This window comes from Rhagoletis zephyria, unplaced genomic scaffold (genome assembly GCF_001687245.7).
Source record: "Rhagoletis zephyria isolate East Lansing unplaced genomic scaffold, Rhagoletis_zephyria_1.1 Rzeph_scaffold_02009, whole genome shotgun sequence".
NCBI classification, from domain to species: domain Eukaryota; kingdom Metazoa; phylum Arthropoda; class Insecta; order Diptera; family Tephritidae; genus Rhagoletis; species Rhagoletis zephyria.
The window spans coordinates 36,801-61,864 of record NW_016159093.1 but is presented as its reverse complement, the minus strand read 5'-3'; the positions used below and the strand labels follow the sequence as shown (position 1 = coordinate 61,864).

Below are 25,064 nucleotides of genomic sequence, written 5' to 3'. Positions count from 1 at the left end.
CCAAAACAAATATAAAGATGAAGATGAAGATGAAGATGAAGATGAAGATGAAATTATATATGTATATTAGAAAATAAGTACATGTGTATGTATATCGCACATTTCTTTCTTTCTGGAATTTCCTCTATTAAGTTTCACATCTTCCGCGCGTAGGGACTACACGCACTGAGTTTTTTTTTGTGGAAAATTTTCGACTAACATTCACGAACTTTTTTACACAACCAAACCGTTTCAAATAAATTTTCACCAAATGTACGATTTCATTCATTTAATTTATTATGAAGAAAAATGTTAAATACTTGCATCATTTAGTTAATTTCACATATGTTTAGTGCTCTTAGCCAAATACATATATGTACATATATACTTCTGGGATAACTTTAGATCTTGGCAAGTGACCCCACCGATTACTCGGAGCTCACTACTTGAAGTTGTTGTATTGTTTCCAAAAGAAATTGAAATGAAGAAATTTGTGATTGAACGAATTACAACACATGTAGCGAATTTAGTGAGCTGGCTCGAATATTCAGTGCGGCCAATAGCAAGAAACTTACTTATACCTATACATACATATGTGAGTACGCATTTGCTTGATTTTTTTTGTTTTAATTAATTAATTCTGAAGATTTAATGACGTAGAGACTGCTGAATGGAATGGTGTGTGTGTATTTTGGGTAGGGCTAATGTGTTATTAACTATCTGTATATTGTTTCTATGATTAGCTATCGATTTACTCATAGTAGCCTAAGTTATGCTTTGATTCGATGCGATTATGTGATTAGCGACGGCAGCAGCTTAATTAGAAAATGGCTGGAGAAACATGTTGAAAGAGGGAAAAACTGGAAATCTCATGAAATCCGATTAAAAGTATCGTCTGACGAGCGCATGCAACCATTTTCCACTTAGCTTTCATTGCTAAATTAGTTTGCCGCTACAACACTTGCCGTTTAATTTATGTAAGTTAATAATAATCGAAAATTTAATTTTTATTTTGTATCTGCGTTCATAAGGATTCTAAATATTTCATTTAAATATCCATTTGGTTCTTCATTGGTTTGTTTGAATGTGTGTGTAATGTACATAAAACTATCAGTCTCACTTTCCTTGCCAATTTAACAAAATTTTTATTTATTTTTATTTTTTTATTTTTTTTTTATCCAGTAACATACACAACTGGCGTGACATTTTGCTTCAATATGATAATTTAGGGGTTTCGTTAATGTTTACTTTATTATTTCTGATTAACTTATGGGGGCACTAATTCCACGTACATTTTGGAGCTGCACACCAGCCTCTTGGCGTTCGTTGCAAGTAAGTGCTTGATATATTGGGCTTTGGTGCAAGTAGCACGTTTAGGTTCTTCTTTCTACGCTTCCCCATCAATTATTGATTTAATTTAATCTTTTGCTTGTTAATTATAGATACTTAGTACATATGTACACATACATACATACATATGGTATGGATAGATATCAATTCTATAGGAATATGTGCACTTATGTGCGTGTATAGTTTGACTATTGGTTAACTAACCGAAGCACACAAGCATGTACATACATACGTACGTACGCAAACATTTATCATTTAAGAACATTCAACAGAAAACAGATGCTTAAGTATGTATGCATACATATACATATGTCTGACTGTGTCTTTACATATACATAGTACGTACATATGTATGTATGTAGTTTTTAAAACTCGTAACTCTTTGCAATAATAAAATCATCTTGAAATTCGAGTGCATCACAACAAATAACATTTCATACTCGCACATACATACATACATATGTAGTATGTATGTATGTATGTACATCTATCGGTCAAATGAATACGATTTGTATTTTCACTATTAAGTACTTGTTATTATACAAATTTTAATCGGGGACTTGTAGGACCATTCCATTCTCTATTATGTGTGTATGTGTGAGTGCAAATAATTCAATTTAAATATTCAACCATTTATAGCTATCGACTTTAAAATATTAACTAAATAACAACTAGGCAAAACTTAGCCTTCTAAATTTCATTTAAGCAGATACTATATGTTTTCGTTCCGATTTCGATTTCGATTTCGATTCATTGTGAGCCTTAGCCCCGGACTAACACATTCTAATCATATGCACATATGAAATACATACATACATACAAATGCTTTTATGAACCTGAATTCATATACATATATTGGACTGATTAAAAGAAATCGTACTATTTTATTCAAAATGCCTTGTGAAATATTTTCAAGAGTGTCTGACAAAAATTCGGCCCTTAATACTAAGATTTAGAGGTCACTCATTGCGAATTTATATTTTCCATTTCGATGACATAGGAACCATTTCTTTATTTTAATTTTGAAATTTTATAACTCGTTTTTAAGCCAACGTATCGGAGTGTATATGTAATGTATGTATGCATATATGTATATATTTTTTTTTACTTTTTTGACGAAATGTTAAAATTTATCACTAAATAAAAAATTGAATATTATAAAATTAGCAAGAAAAACTTTTTGATATTTAGTGGCAAGTTTAACATTTTGCCGAAAATTGAAAAAAAACGCAAAATTTATTATAGATTCGACCTGAACCTGGATTAATTTTTAACAAACTTTTCTTTGCATTCAATTTACTTCAAAAATATCCATCGCTTATTCCAACACTTTGGCTTAAAAAAGCGATAATAAAGAAGTTCCAAAAAAAGAAGTTAAAAAAAATCGTGTGTTATTTAGACCGAAAATAGAAATTCACGATGAGCGATTACTAAATTTTAATATTAAAGGCTTTTGACAAGCACAAGGCATATCAAACAGCTCGTAGGATTAGAGCAAAAAAACATTTACGTGCATTTTGTTGTTGCTTCTGGTATCTAAAGTGTCAAAAAATTGTCTACTTTTTTAAATATCATAGAGGGCCATGTAAAATATGAACACAAATTAAAAAAAAAATAAAAGTTGGCGCGACTTTTTTCTTCGTAAATTTGTTTAATTCCAGAAGCGTCAATACTTTCGTTGCAGTTCCCAATAATCGTAGTTTATGCTCCTGAGTTAAGCAAAAGTTCCAAAGACTGGTTTGAAATGCTTCTTTTTTAAATTTTATTTATATAATTTAATATTTGACAGTTTAAAGATCAAATAATTTGAAAAAATCAAAAACTGTATAAAAAGCGTTGGACAAGCGTCTTTTTTCACTGTCTCGAAAATATTTCACAAGGTATTTTTAAAACCAAAAACTATCGATTTGTTTGAACCAGTCGAATATACGTGCATACAGTGGCGCTCACGTAAATAGCACACTTTTATTTTTTAGATAATAGACAATATTCACTATGTTTTACGTGATATATTTTCGTACATTTTTTATAGAAGCATAGTAAATTCTTTAACATAAACCATATACTAAGTCTAAGTTTAAAGTTTTGTGCACAATTCAGAAAAACTTAACAAACTGAAAGAAGGAGGTCATACAAATTTAAAATTTTTTTTCAAAAGTTTTAGAAACTTATTGGTCATGCAGTAGGTATGGTCGAAACTAAGGGCGGTATTATCACTTGCGAAGCGAATGATTTTGGCGAAGCGAACGGTTTGGCGAAGCGAATTAAACGGCAGAGAAGGCATTAAAAGTGTTCGCGATGCAAAGAACTTTCACAAGCTGGTAAAAAAGAACACTCTTAATGCATATTTAAGTTGCGTCCGCCAATCCATTCGCTTCGCCAAACCGTTCGCTTCGCCAAATTCATTCGCTTCGCAAGTGATAATACCGCCCTAAATGTCGTTCTCGTAGTTTTGTTCCCAAGAAGCTTCAAAACCAAAACCAAAATGAGAACAAAACTTTCGAGAACGTTCTCAATGGGAATTGTATAAGAACAAAGCCCTGTGGAACGTTTCCAAAGCGAACAAAATGCGAACAATACCTTTGGGAACATTTTTAAGAGAACAAAAGGGGAAAAAGTCCCCGGAATATTTTGGAAAAGAACTGAAAGGGAACAAAAGTTTAAGGAACTTTCTCTCGAAGAACAATTTTGGAACTAAAGCCTCAGGAACTTTCTGACAGAGAACGAAACGGGTATAAATCTTCTCTGAACTATTCGCGAAGAATGGAAGCGAAAGCTAAACTTTTCACCTAGTGTTCATTAGTTTGAAATGAAACGAAAGACTTAAGACACGAACTTTGATTGCACAAAACATTAAAAATTGTTCTATAAATAGACAGTTCGCCCTAATGATAAACGATCGGGAAGTTGAAATGTATCAGGCTTGCTCTGGCTTAGAATGATAAATCCTGGCTCTCACTGAAAATATTTTTCATCCTAAACGCAGACTTGCATTTATTACCATTTATTACGTTAAGTTCTCAAAACGTTTGTTCTCGTTTTGTTTTCTAGCAAAACGTTCCCCAGACTTTTGTTCTTATTTGGTTCTCCTTGAAAACGTCCTCGATACTTTCGTTGTCATTCTGTTCTTCGTGAAAATGTTCCCGATAGTTATTGGAAGAAATTCGCAAGACCTACGACAAAAGAAAACTTCTGAAAAATCAACGAAATTTTTCAGTATTTTCAAACCTGCAATTTATGATACTAAAATTGAATGTGCTACAGAACTGCATACTCAATAAGTTTCTAAAAAATTCTGAATAAAAAGTTGAACATTTTGATGATTTTTTTTTTTTTAATTTTTTTTTTTTAATTTTTTTTAATTTTTGTGAATTGTGCATAAAGTTTTAGAATTTCACCATCATCTACTGTTTACGGTATAGAATCGACTATATATTTTTATATACATAATTAACGAAAAAAGTACCACGCAAAACATTGTGAATATTGTAAAAAATAAAAGTGCGCTATTTTTTTATTTGAGCGCCAATATATAATCCAAATACTGCGTATGTATGTATGTATGTATATCATATCATTTTCATAAGTATTACATACATATGTATATCAAAATCAATTTGTGGGTGTGTATGTGTAGCTACACAGTTCTATATCTAAAGCCTTACGGAATAATGTATCCTAGACTACGAGTACAATAGCTTATACGCTAAAGTTAAGACAAATATGCATACTATTTCACACCGGTGTCCATACATATATATTTATATAAATACGTGTGTGTAACTTTGTGCATGTATCTGTATACTTGTGGTAAGTGTGATCAAATGTTATGGGTTTTATAAAAACCCTGCAGAAAAATACCTACTGCCCACTAACATTACTATGCAGCTCCACCCCAGGCCTAAGAGTTATGCAGTAGAGGGTGAACTGATAGATACTCTCTGTAGCATACCTGTACATAATTTCGAATGTAAGCGTCTTTCCTGCAGGGAATGTGTTGCAGATTTACTAAGATTCAAGTGCTTAATGTTTGTTGATCGTTAACGAGTCTATTACAAATACGTGTGGAATTAAAAGAGTACAATCCAATAATTAAAACAAACATTTCAATGCTTATCCGTACATGTGTACATACATACATACATACATACATTTTTTCACATACTTGTGTAGTATGTATGTATGTACGACTTTTATAGTCAATAGATTACTTTTGTGTGATTTGCCTGGTTGTCGAATCTCAACTCCAATTAGCAAATTTACGGATTTTTCTTTGTTAATTCAGCTTTTCGCCCTGCAACTAAGCCGCCATTATTCATTAGCGTTTCTAAATTATTTTTGCGAATAAGTCCGACTTAGAATACTTCACTGCATGTATTGCAAGGTGTTCACATCCTAATACATACAAACATATATTTATCGCTTATTACTTATACATATCAATTACTAAGTACTAGCGACATCTATTGTCCTATATATGTATTTTCTGCTACTGCCTCACATCAACGGTCGGTCGGTCATTCCTGTTCGCTTTTAAAAGTAGTCAGAATCGTTGCTTAATTGATTTCTATTCCTCTTTCTCATTCGCTTTGCGGTGCAGTATGTATGTACATATATACATACGCATGTATATATGTAGGTGTGGATTTCTTTCAGAGTTGTTATAGCAACGTTTGCCAGTTTCCGGTGGCCAGCGGTAAGCGTGTTCCAAGTAACACTTGTGCTCCAGTGCGTCGAGCTTGTTTGTGCTTTTTATGCTTTACTCAAATATCGATCTCTGTTTCCTGCCATTCCACCATTATTACTGGCTTATGTTAGAGTATCTCTGTCTCGTAAAGCTGCTTGGTAGTAGCGCCACCGCTACCCCCTACACTATTGCCACTCTTCTCGTTGCCACCACCGGTGCCAGAGTTTCCCTTCACATCCGGAATGCCAGCGATGTTATTGACTAACTGCATTGCCTTATCAATTTTATCCGGTGCTGGTATGACATTGTCTTGCACTTCCGATTTCTCCCCTGCATTGGCGATGCTAAAACTAATCTTTTGCTGCAAATTGGATTCGCTGCCAGTCTTCTGTAGTTGAGCGTTACTTTCAGCGGCGCCAATTTCAACTCCAGAAATCTTGGTCATCTGCTGCAAGCGTTGATATTGCTCCTGAAGGAGTTTTTGTTTTTTCAGCAACTCCTGGTGGCGCATTTCCAAAGCCACCTGCCGTTGGACATGATCGTTGGCTGATTCGTTGCCGCTGGAATTGCCACTGCCACCACCGCTATCCGACTTGTTGCCCAAGACGTCAGATTCGCATACAGTTGGCAATTGTTGTGGCACATTGGGGTTGGTGGGACTGGCTAATGGACTGCGTGAGCTGGTGCGCGGTGGTGGCGGCGGCGGTATGCGTTTGTTGCTCACTTTTGTAATTAGTTCGGCGGTGCGTTCGGGAACTGGTGGCTTAGTTGTGGAGGGGCGTACATTCTGTGGTGGCGACATGTCCGTGTCTGAGCCGCTGGGGTAGGAATGGAGTCGACGAAGACTGCCAACATTAGTGTGCATCATCAGCGAGGCAGCAACTGCCGGATTGGCCAAGTTTGTATTAGCGATATTGTGGTTAAGCTTATGAGGCAAAGTATTAACCATACCAGTGACCATGGCAGGAATCGGTTGCGATTGTATTGGAATGGTGTTTGTGTCAGTAGTTTGGATGTATAGGCGTGCTTGGGATATTTGTGTGGTGACTGTGCTTTGTACAGCTTGTGAGCTTTCATCAGATGTCGAGTCGTCAGGGCGTGCCTAGTGGGAAGTGATTGCAATTTGGTGACTGGATAAATCGTATATAAAGTATTAGCATGTTCGACTTACCTCATTATTCTGTGACAATGGCTTCGAGAATGTCTGCAGTTCGTCTAGCAGAGCATCGAGTGCGTTTTCGGGTCCCCCGCTGATAACGAACGACCCCATCCTGGGTGTTGGGACTGGCTAAAGTATTAAATATGCAATAATAATAGCAAAAATATATGTAGATATGTATGGTCGATAATGTAGCGATAGCGACAATATTAAAATGTACAGTCAACATACATTCAAAATGCGTAGCACTTATTTAGATAGTGGATATATGAATGCAAGAAAAGGGAACTCGCTGTCAAGGTAAGAAAAGCGTGTTGGTATACAAATCGAAAATATTATGTAAAAACCCACTGAAATAGGATGATATTTACATACATATTTATGTGTGTTAGCATACGAGTGAATTGTATTTGCTCTTATAAGAAAGTCTTAATTTAAGTAAAATATTTTTTATATACAAAAGGTGTGTCTTTAGCTTCCCGGTATCTTTCTACGGTATGAAGACTGAATATATAGATTCGAATAATTATATGCATATATACATACATATGTATGTATACATATCGTCGTCATCAGGCAGAACTAAAATGTTTCAATTTCTTATGGAAAATACTGATTGATCCAATATTTTTTTAAAAAGAGAAATAGTATTTAAAAAACAATTTTTTGAAGAATGCGATTTAAGGCCTCTTCGAATGGCGACGACAATACATATGTACATACATTTGTACTTTATGTAACACTATTAAATACCATAAACTAGATCGCTTTAATTCGAATATTTACAGCCTGCAACAAAAGACAGCATATCAATGATTTTACCAGTTTTGGTTACTTTTCTTTTGCTTTTTTTAAAGTTCATTAAGTTTTTATCAAAGCTCAGCATATTATCTAACAAAAACTATATAAGTCCAAATTTAAAATTTTGTACAAGAATTTGAAAAATTGCCGAAACTTTTCGTGCCAATTCCAATTATTTTAATTAGAATTTCTAAATTAATTTTTGGTATGCAGTTTTATAGCTTATTCAAATCTAGTATAATAAAGTGACAGGTTGAAGTTGCTAAAAAATCGCATTAATTTTCATTATGCTCAACCTGTAATTTTCTACAAATTTTGTATGGTTTTGTTGTTCGTGTTCTTGTATTTTATATTAGTTGTTAGACAATAATATACTTGAACTCTTATTCTTAAATTATGAAACATTTTTAAAAAGCTCGAGGCCCAGCAATCAAATAAAACGCAAATCTTCGTTCTATTGATATTTAAATTGTCGATATTTCGACCTCTTAACAACTTCCCTGTCCTCATACAATGCATTTTGTTAATGCCCCACGTCCACAGGTTTTTTGCTCTAATATGCTAAAGAACGTCCATATATACCATAACATATAATTTTTATAAATTGTTACATATTGCTTTAACTTGTTTTTCTTATTTTATTTTATGACTCATATGTGACTCATGGACGTAGGACGAAACAGTTTCTTTGCCACGTTCAATGAGTCACATGTGAACACATCGAGCAAAGTTGTTTTTGAGTTACATTTAGGGATGTTCCGATACAAGTAAATACGAGTATGTACTCGATACTTTTGTTTCGATAAAAACTACTTTTTTTACTCGAATCGTTGTTTCGATACCTACTTGGTATTGGAGTGCAAGGTGGCAAAGTCTTTCTGGCCACGGGTGGACCGTGGGTGGTCTGGGGAGCTCTTGAGACTAAGCAAGTTGCATCTCTCACTATTGCACGGTCAAAAATTTGGGTTTAATTTTTAAACCGCGCTGGGACTACTGCCTTTTTTAAACTTTTATAGTCTACTTTTTAAACCAGTCAATAGTTTTACGCAATTTTTAATATATTCTGGTTTAAATTTTAGCCCAAAAAGTTCGTGGTTTAAAAATCAAACCAAAATGTTTTAATTCTAGTTTCTAGGTTTCAAATATAGAAACTTTGGTTTAAAATCTAAACCGAAATAGAATATGTTTGCACAGCGAATTGTGGTGTTGATTCAAACTCAACATATGAAAGCACATTTACATGCGTGGCTGTAGCTGAGTGTGCAAAGATGCTTGATACAATTGGTTGCTACCAAGGCTGTCCGGGTTCAATCCCAACCAGACGGAGCATGAAATTTAAGATTTTTTTTTTTTTATTCTTAATTATGAAAATGTTTGGGTTTAACATTTAAAACGAATTGTTTAAATTCTAAACCCAACATATGTGCTCTCTTTTTTATAAACTTGGAAGGTTTGTATTTGAAACTGAATTTAGTTTGGTCATATATGTAGTCCAAAAAGTTTAAAATTAAAACCGAAATTTTTAACCGTGTGGTGGGAGTGCTTACTGGTCACTGTGTGATTGGTAACCATGCTGTAAGGCTGAATGTTGCGGATAACCCTTACTGCACCAGCTGCATGGAGGATAATGAGGTGGAATCATCTGAACATCTGCTGCTCTGGTGCCCCGCCTTTGCGAGCCTAAGGTTTAAGCACCTTGGGTCGCACTTTTTTCACATTCCCGATGAGCTCTCGGGCGTGGACATCAGTCGACTGAAGAGCTTCGTTGTGAGCACGGAGCGTTTCTCCGGCAAAAAGCCATAGGTGTCGTCCTTCTCCCATAGCTTCCTCCCTCTTCCCACATGTGACTCATGAACTTATTTCAACACGCTCTCGTGAGTCACATATGACTCATTGGAGAGGGAAGTTGTTATGTTAAAGTTGTACTAAAAAAGATCATTGGGATCTTATTGTGCTAACGTTATGTTTTATAATAAATTAAATAAAATTAAAAAATTTTTATGTCTAATTTTTAATATCAAAACTTTAGATGGCCAAAAAAGTTATGTTCAGTTTTTGAATTAGTAACTCTCTTTTCTCTTTATAAAAAAAGTTTTTAAATAACCAGATATTTATGTCTATTTTTTAATGTCCAAATTTTTTTTGATTATTAAACATTTTTTTTTTATAAAAAGAAAGTTTTTAATAATTAAATGCTTATGTCTAGTTTTTAATGTCAAAATTTTAGATGATTTAAATAATTAAATGTTTATGTCTAGTTTTAAATGTCCAAATTTTAGATGATCAAAAAGTTATGTCCAGTTTTTAAGAGGCAAAAAATTAATTTTGCAAAACTTTTTAATAACCAGAAATTTAAATTCATTTCTAAATTACCTAAAAATTTTATCCAGTGTTTTAATTAAGAAAGTTTATGTTCTGTTTAGAATTACAAAAAAAAAAAATTTGTTTGTTCTGAATTACAAGTTTTTGATAATTTTTTTCTGACGGTGTTATACTTCCATATAAAAAATTACTTCGCTTATGTGCACTTTATTGCACTAGAATTTAATAAGCTATAAAACTGAATACCAGAAATATTCTCGAAAAAAATGCTTGGGATTCGGATGAAAAGTTTGTGGAATTTTTATAATTTTTGCACAAAGTCTGAAATTTGGATTTATTTCGCACTTGTTAAATAAAGAGCTATGATTTTATATAAAAATAGTAAACATTAAACGAACAAAAGATAAATAGTCAAAACTGTTCAAAATGTTGAGGTGCTATCGTTTTGTCGCAGACTGTATGTATTGGCATTTGTGATTGCGATGTATAGTACTATTTACTTACATACATATATATTTAATTTTAAATAACTACCATATTTTGTAGAAATATTCACAAATACACATTACCTCTAAAAGCAATTGAATACTAAACTACCACAGCAATATGAAGCGTTTAAAGCAGAATTTAAACATGCAAGCCAATTAAAAATAATATAAAAGAAAACAATAAAAAAACAAAGAAATATTAATTGAAAAACTAAAGAAAACCTCACAGTACCAATTCAGGAATGGACTGCACGGAGGGTTACGAGTAATCGAAAAACAGAATATCAGGATATGTAGACGGGGGAGGGATTTCAAGTACGAGTATGTATTCACGAACAGCCTGTACAGGTGACCATCGCCCATTAAGTGATGGTCAACAAGTGAAAATGAATGTCAAGTGTAGTTGGGATGTGCACCGTGCATCGGCTCATCATAAATATGTATGAAAAATTATAGCGATACCGATACACATATGTATGTATGTAGGTATGTATGAATCGAACGAAATTGGCCGACGTCCTAAGAGTACTCCACCGATTGGCATTCAATATACATATATGTATGCAAAATGAAATTTCAATTAATGAATGTACATATGCGTGTATTATAATATTTGGATAAATTACTAACACTTAAACATTTGTATTGGAAATTCGCAAAACCCCCCAAAAACTTTGGGCTCAGTTTACTTTGCTGTTATACTTGAATGAGCCATACCATACAAATCGTTTTAACTACGCCCAATGGGCTAATTTCTTTGTAGAAGTTGCTATATGAAATAGTATGTAAAAACTGGCATATGATCAGAAGAATTGCCGAAGATCCCTCTTATGTGGCGCGTAGTGGATCCCTTTCGTTAAAATCGTTACCTCTTTTTATATTTAGGATAGGGAATTAAGTATATGTACTACCCATTACTTCGGCACAAATGCCCTATTCCACCTCACTTGATTGTGAAAACAGTCTTAACTCGTGTAGCTTATGTCAGTGAAGTTCCTTGAAAAACGTTTAACCCATTACCGCCCACTGTGTAGTGGGTTTTTTAAAATGTTTAAAAAAAAATACAATACATTTTAGACCAATAAGGTCCCGAAGTAAAAAAATATTCTGAGGTTGATCCATTTACCGGACCCATTTGTGTAAACTTATTAAACTCTCAAACCAAAATTATTTTCATACTATACATATTTCTTGAAAAAATATTTATTTTTCAAACTCGATATTATGCAATAAATGTCAATAAGACACATACATACATACATATGTACATATGCCACTCTTAGAGTACCCGCGGAGTGGACGCTAAAAGTCGAGCCGAGCGTAAAGATGGTGAGTGCGAGAAATAAGCTCTAAAACAGCTGCATAGAGTTGAAGGTGATTGGATCCGAGAGTAAAGCTAATCACCGCGATAGTACCCGTTCCAACTGATTTTCATATCTGCCTCGCGCTAAAACGGCATATATTATTCATTCACTTTTCATAACAGGTGATTATGATTATATTAAGCAAAATTATGGATATTGATGAAAATCACAAAATTTTGTTTCGTTTTACATTTATTGGATGAATACCAAACTCTTTATGCTTTAAAAGAGTATTCACTACGGAAATGTATGCAAAATAATCTTTATCTGACGAATCCATTTCTTTATATTACAGTTGCAAAAAAAATTAAAGGACCCACGAAATTCAGCGCAGATTTTTGCATCCGCTCTGCGGTACAAAATTCTGATCAGCGCCGTTCGAAATCAGATCGTAAAGATCAGCTCGGCTTTCAGCGGCCACTCTGCGGTTGCTCTTAATTTTCATTTTGGCTTTTAATGGGTTAAAGTACCTCCTATCGCAAAGTTCAGGGCATTACTCATACATGCATACATTTTCCAGTTCGTAAAAAGTGACACTTAACTTACGTTCCAAAAAATTTTACTTTAAATCATAAAACTGCCATTAAAAAAGTGAAGGTGAAACTTTGATTTTACTGCGAAATTTTTTTGTGTGTTTCTTACGGTTTCCGCAAGTTTGTAGTGATTTCGTGATTTTTTTCCTAGTTTTCCAGTATACGGTTATTTACATATTATGTTCATGAGATGTATGTAGTATGTAAATGGTTAAAGATACTTTTGGCAAATGGGCAAACATTTCCATCTTATTGTATGAATAACAGTTCTCATACACACATAGTATGTATTAAGAGTAGAAGTGGTTGGATGCAATGAGACAGAGAGAGAGAGAGAGAGGCTTTAATGACGAACCATGAATAATTTAAATTTTGATTACACTACAGTATGTGGTGATTACATATGATGATGTTCCATTAATGTGTCGTTAAAAGTAAGGAAATTATAACTATGAAAACCACAAAGAAAGTTACAAAATTTATAAAAATTACTCGCTTTTGACATCAATTCGAAAAAGAAGCAACAAATGTATGTATTCGAATCGACGCGCCGTAAAAAAAGGGTGAAACATGAAAAAAAGTGAAAAGAAAATTCATTTTTATGTAGAACAAATATCCAAAAGAGTAATCAAAAAAGTTACTGTGAAGCTAAACATACAGCCGAAATATATAATTTAAGATTTTGCACAAAGATGTAAAGTAGAAAAAGTAATGAAAGAAGAAGTATTGTACTCGAAAAGTATAAGTGGAAACTAAATATGAATGATTAACAAGCTTTTCGTTTAAAGAAAACATTATTTTACATTATTGTAACATCAACCTATTTATGCATGTATTTATTATTTAACATATTTAGTATATCAATTAGCTGTTTAAAATTTCCAGTTCAATTTCAATTTTAATGCCATAAGCATTTCAATTATATTATTGAGTTTAAATTGGTTTTTTTCGGATTTTGTTATTGATTTCAATTTTTGATTGGATCGTTTAATTTAAAATTTGTCTCTGAATAGATAAGGATTGAGTAAGCTTAAAGGATCACTAGTGATAGCAAAAATAGTCATACAAAAATTGTAATTGTAATGGATAGTAAAATGCGATTATTACTCAGTGATTGCCTCTTTGAAGTTAGAACTCCATCGCCAGTTAAACTGTGGTATACAAAGAAGAACAAGAAGAAAAGGAGACCACATTGGTATTGTTGTTGTTTTTTTTTTTTTTTTTTTTTTTNTTTTTTTCCATTTAGCAGATACAAGACAAAAACGTAAAGTTTTCTATAAGTGTTTTTTCTCAAATATGTAGTTAATTTGATTTTTAACGATGTTTTTATTTTTTAATAGATAGTACTTTTTGATTTGTTTGTGGATGCAGTCCAATTGATGATTGAGTATAACGCGATGCAGCAAAGACGGAAGAATGGGCGGCGACATACATACNTAAACGAACTTTTTTTGTTTTTTGTTTTTGTTTTTGTTTTTTTTCCATTTAGCAGATACAAGACAAAAACGTAAAGTTTTCTATAAGTGTTTTTTCTCAAATATGTAGTTAATTTGATTTTTAACGATGTTTTTATTTTTTAATAGATAGTACTTTTTGATTTGTTTGTGGATGCAGTCCAATTGATGATTGAGTATAACGCGATGCAGCAAAGACGGAAGAATGGGCGGCGACATACATACATACATACTAACTACATATGTATGCATGATCAAGGTATTTAAACGGAAATTCGAAAAAATGCGATAACTTCCAATCGTACATAGGAAAAATGTATGTAAGTATGTACATAGTATGTATGTTTGTACGAGTATTTACAATGGCATGAGTTGCTTTGCTGCTGGTGAATTTATGCACATGGGATAATTTGATCATTCGATATTTTTATTGATATATATAATTTTGTCCAATTTGTAAATGAGTTTTCTGTTTTTTTTTTGTTTATTTATTTTTTTTTTGNTATATAACTAGTATAACGCGATGCAGCAAAGACGGAAGAATGGGCGGCGACATACATACATACATACTAACTACATATGTATGCATGATCAAGGTATTTAAACGGAAATTCGAAAAAATGCGATAACTTCCAATCGTACATAGGAAAAATGTATGTAAGTATGTACATAGTATGTATGTTTGTACGAGTATTTACAATGGCATGAGTTGCTTTGCTGCTGGTGAATTTATGCACATGGGATAATTTGATCATTCGATATTTTTATTGATATATATAATTTTGTCCAATTTGTAAATGAGTTTTCTGTTTTTTTTTTGTTTATTTATTTTTTTTTTGTTAAAACTAATTTGTCAGTGTTAAAAATTTACTTTTTCTCTCGGTTGCAGTCAGCCGACGTCCACTCATCGCAATATTCAGCCACTTCGCACCGATTCGAAACTATTCGATTGGGACGCTGGCAGCAATTTCATTGTAACATCGAATTCGATTAGCGATTTTCATTGAATAAATATTTTTTTTTTTGTTTTGTATGCGAAAATAATAGAAAAAAGGTACGAGTATAAAAAGTCCAAAAAAGTGGATGTTTTGTAATGCAATGCTTGCATGTAAGTGTCTGTTAGGCGTGAAGTGAATCGGTGAAGCGTTTCTTGAAACAACAACAACTACATAATGAGTTAGGTAAGCACAGCAAACATCACTGTGCATCAAATCGGTGCTTTGCAATTGATTTCAATTTCTAAGTATGTAGTTGCACATAATGCGAATCTCAATGTATGGCTTGGATGTATGTGAAATGTACATACAACATATGTATGTACATATGTACTTAAAAGTGCATGTGAAGGCCTTTCCGGCAAGGCTGCATAGCTTTTTGCTGAATTCAAAATTAGGATTTAGCGTAAAATATGGATTTAGCGCAGGTTGAAGGTAAGGCAGCAATTGCGTTTTTGTTCGAATTGCAATTACGTATGTATGTATGTGTAAATATGAATGTGGTGAGCAGAGCGTTAGTGCAATTCATGTATGCCAGCACTTTTTTTTTTGAAGATCATTGCAATCAATTTGTGCGATGCCGGATCGATTTATTTGAAAGGAGTTGCAAAGAAAGCGATTTTAAACTTTGAATGCCTACTGCGGATCATTATTTTCAAGCACATCTATGTAGACTTTGTGTCGAGTCTGTATGACAATTCAATCCAACATTTTGGTAGTAGTAGTTATTTTCGCAATGCTTTAGAATATTTTGTTTATTTTCCAATACGGTTAGATTTAATAATAGCAGAGAATGTGGATTGAGGACCGTCCATTTCAGCGTTTGTGATGAGCAAATATGTACAAAAATTTTTCTCAATTCAAAACATAAAAACTTTAACTAAGTATAAGCAAACAGCCAATCGCAAACAAATTCAAAACAACTCAAAATCGTTTCATTTATTGCCATTCATAAGTAATATTGATTTTGTATTCAACCCAAACGTAATTAATTGTACTTTATTTACACACAAAACTAGATATTATAGTAGCATTTGGTAGTATTTTGGGAAACGTTTCAACTACTTTTTACTCAACGATTTCAAATATGTACCAAAAAAGAAAGGAAAATCATTTTGCAATTTTTCAACACAAACCGATAGAAACTAAAATGTTAAACAAATAAGGCGTAATAAAGTATGTGAACGCAATAAGTTTTGTAAACGTAAAACGAAAAAGAGAGATAATCAAATTCTAATCCGAATTTGAAGTCGGTTATAATGAATGCAATAGTAGTCAAATGGTAGTAGGCATTTATATACTAACTGGATATTTATGTAATTAAAATTATCATTTTCTTGATTGCGATATACGATATGTATGGAGGCAATGCTACCTAAGTAATTTTACTATGCAATTGTGATGTAAATTTCAATTTGAAATTGCTTGTGAAAGCTTCAAAATGTGAACTCACTTTGTCCGTGTTCGAGATTTCGGCGGAGCGTGGCGGCTCTTCGTTGATTTGCGGTTCGTTAGGGGGTAATCGTTGCTCTTGTACGCTGGCCAATCTGTGAAGATACATAAATAAATGAGAAAAGCCCTCTTCGGTAGTGCCAATAACGGAATGTGTTATACCTTTTCAGTGTGACCAAGGTGCCAGTCAGCTTCTTGCAGCGTCTTAGTGCCGACTCGAGCCTATCGGGTTCTTCCTTGAGAAATTTCTCCTCGCGAACAACGCGCTCCATCTCGCTGGATAGCATGCAGCGCAGCCCATTCGAGAGCGCGGGAAACTTCATTTTCAACTCAGCAACGGTTTTGCTGCAAGAAAGAATTGGTTACGATTATTTTTTTTTTCTTTGCATAACTTTTATACCTCGCTCTGCTCAGCACCAAAGCCATATCCTCCACGGCTGTCATATTGACGCGCGTACGCCGGTTGATAACCTCGCCGCGCAACGTCTCTACGGATGCCTCCAAGTCGCTGAGATCTTTCTCAAGCCTAATGACTTCCTGCTTGTAGAGTTCTTCTTCACGTGAGATGCGTGTAGCATCCTGATCGCCCTGATGAGTGCCCCAGAAGGTGCCGCTGCTGGCCAGTAGTGTGGCTCGTATGCGCATGAAAGTGCCTTTTATGTCCTCGCGTACTGCGACCGCCTGTGCCTGTGACAGTCGACGCAGTGTACGCACCTCCATGCGCAAGTCCTTGGCCTTCTTCTGTAGACCACGTAAATGATTGTACACCTCGGGGGCGAGTGCAATGTCAGCGCGATATGTTTGATGCGGCTGGGCTAGCACCAAGGGCTTGGGGGGTGGCGGTGGCTTAAGGCGGTCTCTCTCTGCTAAGGCGACAAACAAAATATAGAACACGGAGAGAGGGGTCAATTCAGGTGTAGAGTGGTGTACATTTGTATGCTTGCTTTTTACGAAAACTTATTAGGCGTGATCTGTGTGTATGCTAAGCATTTTATTAGCTGCGTTTGAAGATCTGTGTGTGTGTGTGTGTGTGCGTGTTAAAGGATGAATTCACTTGTGTTTGTACACGGTTGTGTTCGTGATTTGAAAGTGTGCAACAAGAAAAAGTGCATTCATACTTACCCTGCGACGATGTTCGAGGTAATGTCGATGATTTTATGGCTGGTTTTGTTGGTTTTGTATCGGCTTTTTGTTTGAAATGGGTTGTAAAGCGTTCGGTCGTCGGCACCAGAAAGGTGGTGACAAGTTCGTTTGTTTGTGTGGAATAAGAAAGATTATTACAATATTTGCACCCGTTGTGGCTATGAAAATACATATGGATGTAAATATGTATGTATGTATGTATGTCACCCGAGAAACACGTGCAAACAATTTTCTTTATTGCTGTAACTTAAGCAAGCATGCAGTAATATTTTAAGCATTTGAAAATTGTCTCAGCCCGTAGTTTATTCATATGTACTATGTAAGTATGTACATACATATGTATGCATATTTGTACCCATGTATGCCCAGAAAATTCACTTGTTAATATATCTACTGTATGTACATATGATTAAAACAAAGTCCTAATTATATAGATACTTATGAAGTTTGGCATGCTTTTATAGTTGATTGATGATTACACAAACTAGCAAGGATATTCTATTACATACGTATGTTTGTATGTATGTACTTGCAGGTTTTAACTACAAAAATGGATACAATGAACTGTAGGTTTTCCCACAACAACAAGCAAGTAGAAAATCGGTATAGAGAATTACCAGCGTGTTGAGGACTATGAGATTTCGGTATTCCTTGTATGTCGTCGCTAAAGGATACTGACTTTTCGAACGACACTGATTTCTCTGAAAAACAAATGAATGAATATTAAAAGAAAGCCCGGAACTGTGAGTACAAATAAAGCACAAGTATCTTTGTTTGAATTTATTATACAAAAATTAACAGTTCCAATATTTTTCGCTCAAATTTCTACGTTTTCCAATGTCTAAGAAGGAATGAGAATTCTTTTCGATTAGTTATTTAGCTAATTCATGCATTAAAATTAAAAGAGTTCTAACAATAAACGAACTGTTTACATAATTATGTATTAGGAGTAGGGACGTAAACCGGTTTTGAACCGAATCGGTTTTCAAGAGGATTTACCGCTTTTTTCGACTGTTTAACTGAACCATTGACCGAGTAGACATATTCCACAAATACTTGATCCCAACCGAACAGCTTATTATAAAAGTTTAGTTTTTATAATTTTTTCTTTTGTTAAATATGCTAACATTGTTTTACTGCATATAGCGTATGACGTAAATTATGTATACATAAATGTAGGCTTATTCAGTGTGTCCCAGAATAACTCCCACTGTTTTTACTTTGTTCCTATTCCTATGAAATTCAATAAAAAAATTTTTTTAAGTACGTCATGATTTTGCTGATTGAATTTCAAAGATAAAGATCATCACACGGTTTCCTAAGTAAAACACTATCAGCTGATTGCCAAAAAATGCTTACAGCTGAGACCACCTATTTTTTTGGTATTTGCTCTTATCTTTTACAATTTATTCCATTTCTATTACAATTTATTCAAAATACACTAACACACTGAACCAAAAACACCAATACACTAACCAAAAATACTACTACAGCCTGCCAGAACAAACGGTAAGAAGAAGAGTTTCGTTTGTTATGAAACTGTACGATGATAGAGATATCAAAAGTCGTGTCGAATGCAAGTCGTTTTTTCGAGAGTCGAATCGTATCGAAAATTTCATGCCATTGCCATTGCCTAAAATTTCGACTCGACTAGTCTATTAAAACGGAAAAACTTGGCAGCACTGCATAATTTTCGACGATTTTCGTTGTTTACTTATTTCAGCTCGACAGCAGACAATGCCAATGTTGTCGGGTCGTACAATTTAGCCTACTACTACTACTACTACTAGTCGACTTCTGTGTATAAGGATATATGTTCAGGAAAATTGGCGTTAGTACAGGTCTAAATATTGAGGAAGTTAATGATCGGCTGAGACAGATTTGGGACGAAACGGACCAAGATATGTTGCGGGCCGTTCTTCACACGTTTGCATCAAACAATTAAAGAGAAAGGCGAAAGATTTGAACCAGCGAGTAACCTATCTCAACCAATAAAAAAAAAAAACACTAGTGACAGTAATTTTGGGTTACACTGTAGATATTTTTTTTGTTTGTAACTGAATAAAAATAACAATAATACGCATCGTTTTTTTTTTTTTAAATTCCCAAACCGTTGAATCGAACCGAATCCCCGGCTCAAAGGCAAACTAAACCCGTATTGACGAAACAATACAAAGGTGCCAAAACGGTTTGAACCACTAAACCGAACCGACCAAATTTTTCATCCGGTTCACATCCCTGATAAGGAGCACTTGTACAACGCAAAAAAAATTTTGACTCCCGGCACTTCGGGAAATGATTTATTTGAATTTGATACATACCAAAACCACTTTAAAGTTAGATTAAGTAAACTGGGTTTAAATTGTACAGCTGGCCGCTATTAGAAAAGTGATCAGAGTTGCGTACTAACACTCCGTAGAACCAAGGTTCTATCCCGGGTCCGAGCAACATCTAAAAAAACCAGGGCTCGCCCATCGGCAGGCAATGACAAAGCTTTGTGTGTATTTTACAACGCTTTTTTTTTGCCTTGAAAATGCCTCTCTAGAAATCCATTTGCCGTTCGGAGGCGGCGCGTAAAGTTGTAGGTACCTCCATTGGAGGAAAAGGTCGGCCAAACACTTAGCAAAAGTGAAGCGACAAATATTTCTTTTTATTTTAAAATTTAATTTAGAAATAAAAACAGAAACATTGAATTTATGTAATCTTGTAGAATTTTTTTTTATTCCAGGGCCCTTAACGGATCTTTATAATAAAAATCATGATAAAAAATAGGAAGGTAGAAGCGCTGAGAGGAATTTTTCAAATTCTTGACGTTTGCAATCAATTTAATTTTAAAATTTTACACACAAACTCACACATACATTCTCATTTTCAATCTCAAACAACAACGACTTTGAATAATTCCTTTTTCTTACTCTCAATTTTATACGATTTTAAAATGTTGTCAACCTTCAAAAAAAAAAATCATGGCCGAAGCATTGAGAGAACGGTTTTACCTTACTATGCTTTTATCATGATACAAATTATAATTTAACCGGTAAAACCGGATTAATATTTTATGATATTTATTTTTTCGATCATTACGTTATTTTCTGATTAAATTTTTTAGATAATAAAGAATTTAAAAAGGTCATAAAAAAAAGTTAAAAATAAACGATTTTGCAAAATTAAAAATCTTGGTATTTAATGGTTTTTTTGTCGGCCCCTGTTAGTTGCAAATTCACAACCCATTACTTATCAGTATTAATGGGACACATTTTTCGGGTTGTACAAGAACTCCTTTTGTATTTATATAATAAGTAAATGTTAATCAATTCTTAATCAATTCTTATAAATTCAATTATTCAATAAATTAATGAGCAATCAGATTTCGCATGCAGGGCAATAAGAATTTATATTTCTTGAGTTAGTATGTATCTATTGCGATGGAACTTACGACATGAGCTCTTCCCTAACTTGGGTGCTTTTTCTCTTATATACAAATCATTTCCCGACCCGTTAGCTATATGAAATTGTAATGTAAAAGATATAAGCCATTGTATATTAGAAAATTATTTATTAGAGGCTATTTGTAGTGATGAATGATATTGCAATATGTATGGCATATGATAGTTATTTGCGCGTTTGTGTGTGCGAGCACACCTTAATGTTGCTAACATATTTTTCTAATATTGTACATACTAAGAAGCCTGCCTATGTATGTATGTATGTACAGTAATTTAAACACATATTTATGTACTTTTTTTATATATACTTTATTTTGCAATGAGTTGTTAAATGTGTCAAGGTAATATTTTTTCTTTCTACATAAATTTATCTTGAATATCGACAATCAGTGTTTGGCCATCCATAACACATTTTTCTACACTAACCGCCTCCGGGCCTCTATAAACTATTGATTTGTCTTTAGATAATCAATTTTATACCTCACATCTCTCTCTATTGTACAAAGCTTAAGTTGAAAATAATGTCCAAAAATGTTTCCAAAGTGATTTTCGGTGTGCAAAATGTGCAAATCCAATTTACTTGTATGAGAAATTTTTTTTTTAAACACACAAAAAAAAAATACAATTGGTTTGTTCACTTCTAAAACTAAATAGCAGTTATTTGCATGACAAAAGATCGCACTATTGCCTTACGAATTTTTGTGGTTTTCGAATTTTTACTCGCACAAGAAATACAACAGATTAGTGAAAATGATGGTGATTATTGTGGGATATGGTGATGGTGATAGTGATAGTGATGGTGATTGTTATTGTTATTGTGATTTTGATTTTGATGGTGTCAACAATGTTCATGGAATTTCGATAGTTGCAAGTGCGTGCGTTCGATAACGTTGGGCAATTGGGTTAAGGCGATACAATATAGCAGCTTGATTGACATTACGTTTGTGGCAGCAGACAGACAAACAATGACGAAACTGAAATAGGCCTGCATACATATGTACATACCTTGGCACTGCGTAGGTACAACCAAATAGTTTTGATCCAGTGTCGGCACAGCGATTGGTGCAATTTGCGGATGCTGGTTTACGAGCGCTTTCTGTACTAGTCCAGTCAAATTGGCCAATTGACGCTCCATGTGCTCCACGCGGATGCGATGCAAGTCCTCAGGCCTATGTATATGGAAACAACAATGATAAATGCTATTTTTATATGTATGTATGTATGTAAAAATAAAAGATTTCTATTTGATTTCGCTTAATACCACACAAAAATGATTTTCATCATTTCCATAGTTTTTAATTATGCCTAGTCTATATTTTTAGTATCTTATCTTTTCTGAATGAACTAGTTCTTAAGCAAACACCTACGGCTACAGCGGAACTGCTGACTTAACGGCGTTGAGCAACTTTCCCCACTAAACATTCGTTTTTTACCAGTTGAGAGACAGTCACGAATTGAATTTCAAAATTTATGAATGTTTCCTCATTTCTACGCAGATTCGCTATAAAACTTAAGGCTTTCGTGTGTGCAATTAGTGAGTTTTCTTGTCTTCTTGTCTTTATTAGTTTTCTACTCTGTTTAGCCGCTGCGACAGACTTCTCCGTTTGTTGTGAACTTCATTTTGCATTGATGTCAAATAACTTTGCTGCGACTATTTGCTTGCATTTCTGGTGCATTAAGTGCGTCAATGTGTATCTTATTTTCACGGTGCCTATAATTTCGGCTTCCGACCGTGACAGTGCGGAATGAGTCTGCCGTTGGTCTCCATTTACTGTACCAACCAGTGATATTCAGTTTTAAATTGTTTCTTGAAGATGTTGGGGCATGAAAATGACTTCACGGCGTGAACAAGTTCTTTTAGCCGCATTGTTGTTCCAAGCAATGGTAATAACTGTTGCTTACATCATGGAAAAGGCAAAATCCGCAGATACTTTAGAAAGGGAAATGTTGAGGGATAGCCTAATGCAGCTGCAATTGTCGGAATTGTTGCGCCTTCAGCGCTCTTTGGAAAGGCTACCTGACTTGTCAGAGCAACAGGATGTTGGAACAAAGAAAGAAGAGAAACCAGTCAATGCAACTGCGGATGGGTTGGGTGTTTGCGACATTTCAAAGCCAAATAAAAACGGCACATGCGTGAGTCCGCAAGCGCTACAACTAACTGCGGAGAAGCGGTAATTATGTAGTCTCGGTTTTGTGCGATTTAACTCCTGGAACACTACGCCAATCGAGATTAAAGACATGCGTTTTGCGTTACTTTCTGGAGTGCTATATGATGAGAGTTTGCTAACATGGACACATTACTAACAGTTTTTTTTATTTTTGAAGGGGCTACGATTACCATCCTTGGCAACCAGAGGAAAAACCTTCTAAATTGCAAACCTTATTTCACGTTAGCATAACAGCGCTAGCCTTTCTCTCTTTTGGCGGATATCTTCTCTGCCTGATTGTGCAGGCTATAAAGAGCAAAGGTACGAGATTTTAAACTTTGCTTAACTAAAATGCTTAACGAGTTCACATTAGGTGCCACCTATTTGCATCCCGTCGCGACAACTATGGTGACCAACGGAAATGGTGGGGTTAAGAGAATAAAAATTTATCGCCGCAGTCGAAGAAGAGTACCATCCACATCACAAAATATTTTCAGTCCGTCGTATGAGACTGGCAATCATGTCTATCCCGATTATTTATTTTAGTATTGAAGCCACTCTTGTACATGATTAGGGCGATGTTTATAAATAAAACAAGTAATTTTTAAGCAAAACAAAAAAAAACAAAACCGACTTCAATTCTCATATAAAAATTTAAAACTAACGTTAATTTCTTCAGGATGCAAAGATTAGGTATAAACCAAATTAATATGGGACCTGTGTGGCACCAACTTTCCTTTAAAAAATTAATTATAGGAATCGGTTGTGCGGTCTTACTCCTTTCTTGAAGTCGGTTAAAAAAATCATAAAATAACGTAAATTTTTCTCTTGTTTGCATTTAACAGAATAAAAAATATAAAGATCTTTATTTTTAGATTTCAAAATCGGTTTTTTATTTTAATTTTTCTGATCAAGAATAATAGTCAAATTTGGATTTTTATTTTTTCTATATCAAAAAATAATCGTTAATTTGGATATTTTTCGGTAATTTTTAACGGTTAAGCTTAGTATACAGCTCTAAAAAAATACGAAAAATTCATATAAAGTGGCGTTCAAGAAATGGAAGAGAAATTTTCTTATATATTTTTTTTTAAACAGAAATAAAGAAAAGAATACTGAGATTTATGATGGAAGCTGCGTTTATGACCGATTTAAATATTTTATGATCTAAACAATTAAATCTGAAATATGATGGAGAAAAAAAATCCAAACATAACGATCATTCTTGATCGAAAGAATAAGAATAACGGTTAAATTTGAGCAATTTTAACGGTTAAACTATGATTTTAATTTAGTCTGCATGATAATCCGATAAATTGAAAATTATCAAATTTTATCGGGATTTGGCGTTCGCGTACACAAAATTTTGCAAAGTAGGTGAAATTGAGAGCGCAAAGTGACAGTTGATTTTTTGGGGAAGTTGCTAATAGTCTTGCTCGTCGAGCAACAATTTTTTACGAATTTGTACGAATTGTTCAAATCGCGTTCGTGCAGACCAAAAAATTATCCATGACTCAAAAACTGAGAGGTCAAAGTGACAGTTCTCTTCGAGAGAAGTTGCATCTTTTTGCTGGAAAAAATTTTTGCAAGCAAGAATTTGTAATTACGAAAAACATATGATTATGGCACATGGTTGCACTTTTTACGACGATAATTTGAATAAACAAGTTCGCTAAGTTTAAAAATTTATAAACTTTAGTGATTCTCTAACGAAAAACGTAAGTAAAAAATTGTTTACCTAATT

The 25,064-nt window shown here is 34.0% G+C and overlaps 2 protein-coding genes across 16 annotated transcripts in view; both read right to left on the bottom strand.

The window, feature by feature from the left end:
• The window catches only part of LOC108365812 (uncharacterized), a 10,821-nt gene extending 5,201 nt beyond the window's left edge, over nucleotides 1-5,620 (bottom strand). Inside the window, exon 1 of the mRNA XM_017619991.1 lies at nucleotides 5,541-5,620. The gene's annotated coding sequence lies outside the window, so the exon portion shown is untranslated. The remainder of the gene's footprint in view (nucleotides 1-5,540) is intronic.
• LOC108365809 (coiled-coil domain-containing protein CG32809) overlaps nucleotides 4,690-25,064 on the bottom strand; it is a 33,502-nt gene continuing 13,127 nt past the window's right edge. For 4 of the 15 annotated variants that reach the window (XM_017619974.1, XM_017619979.1, XM_017619983.1 and 1 more), the window contains 9 exons: nucleotides 22,179-22,342; nucleotides 21,164-21,229; nucleotides 18,345-18,428; nucleotides 17,707-17,769; nucleotides 16,985-17,447; nucleotides 16,747-16,929; nucleotides 16,586-16,679; nucleotides 7,188-7,304; nucleotides 4,690-7,118 (listed from right to left, as the gene is read on the bottom strand). In XM_017619974.1, the coding sequence (XP_017475463.1) occupies nucleotides 6,144-7,118; nucleotides 7,188-7,304; nucleotides 16,586-16,679; nucleotides 16,747-16,929; nucleotides 16,985-17,447; nucleotides 17,707-17,769; nucleotides 18,345-18,428; nucleotides 21,164-21,229; nucleotides 22,179-22,342 (2,209 nt within the window). In that variant the 3' untranslated portion in view covers nucleotides 4,690-6,143. Of the gene's footprint in view, nucleotides 7,119-7,187; nucleotides 7,305-13,676; nucleotides 13,835-16,585; nucleotides 16,680-16,746; nucleotides 16,930-16,984; nucleotides 17,451-17,706; nucleotides 17,770-18,344; nucleotides 18,429-21,163; nucleotides 21,230-22,178; nucleotides 22,343-25,064 lie in introns of those variants that run through there. The other 11 variants (XM_017619972.1, XM_017619978.1, XM_017619973.1 and 8 more) reach the window with 7 other exon arrangements.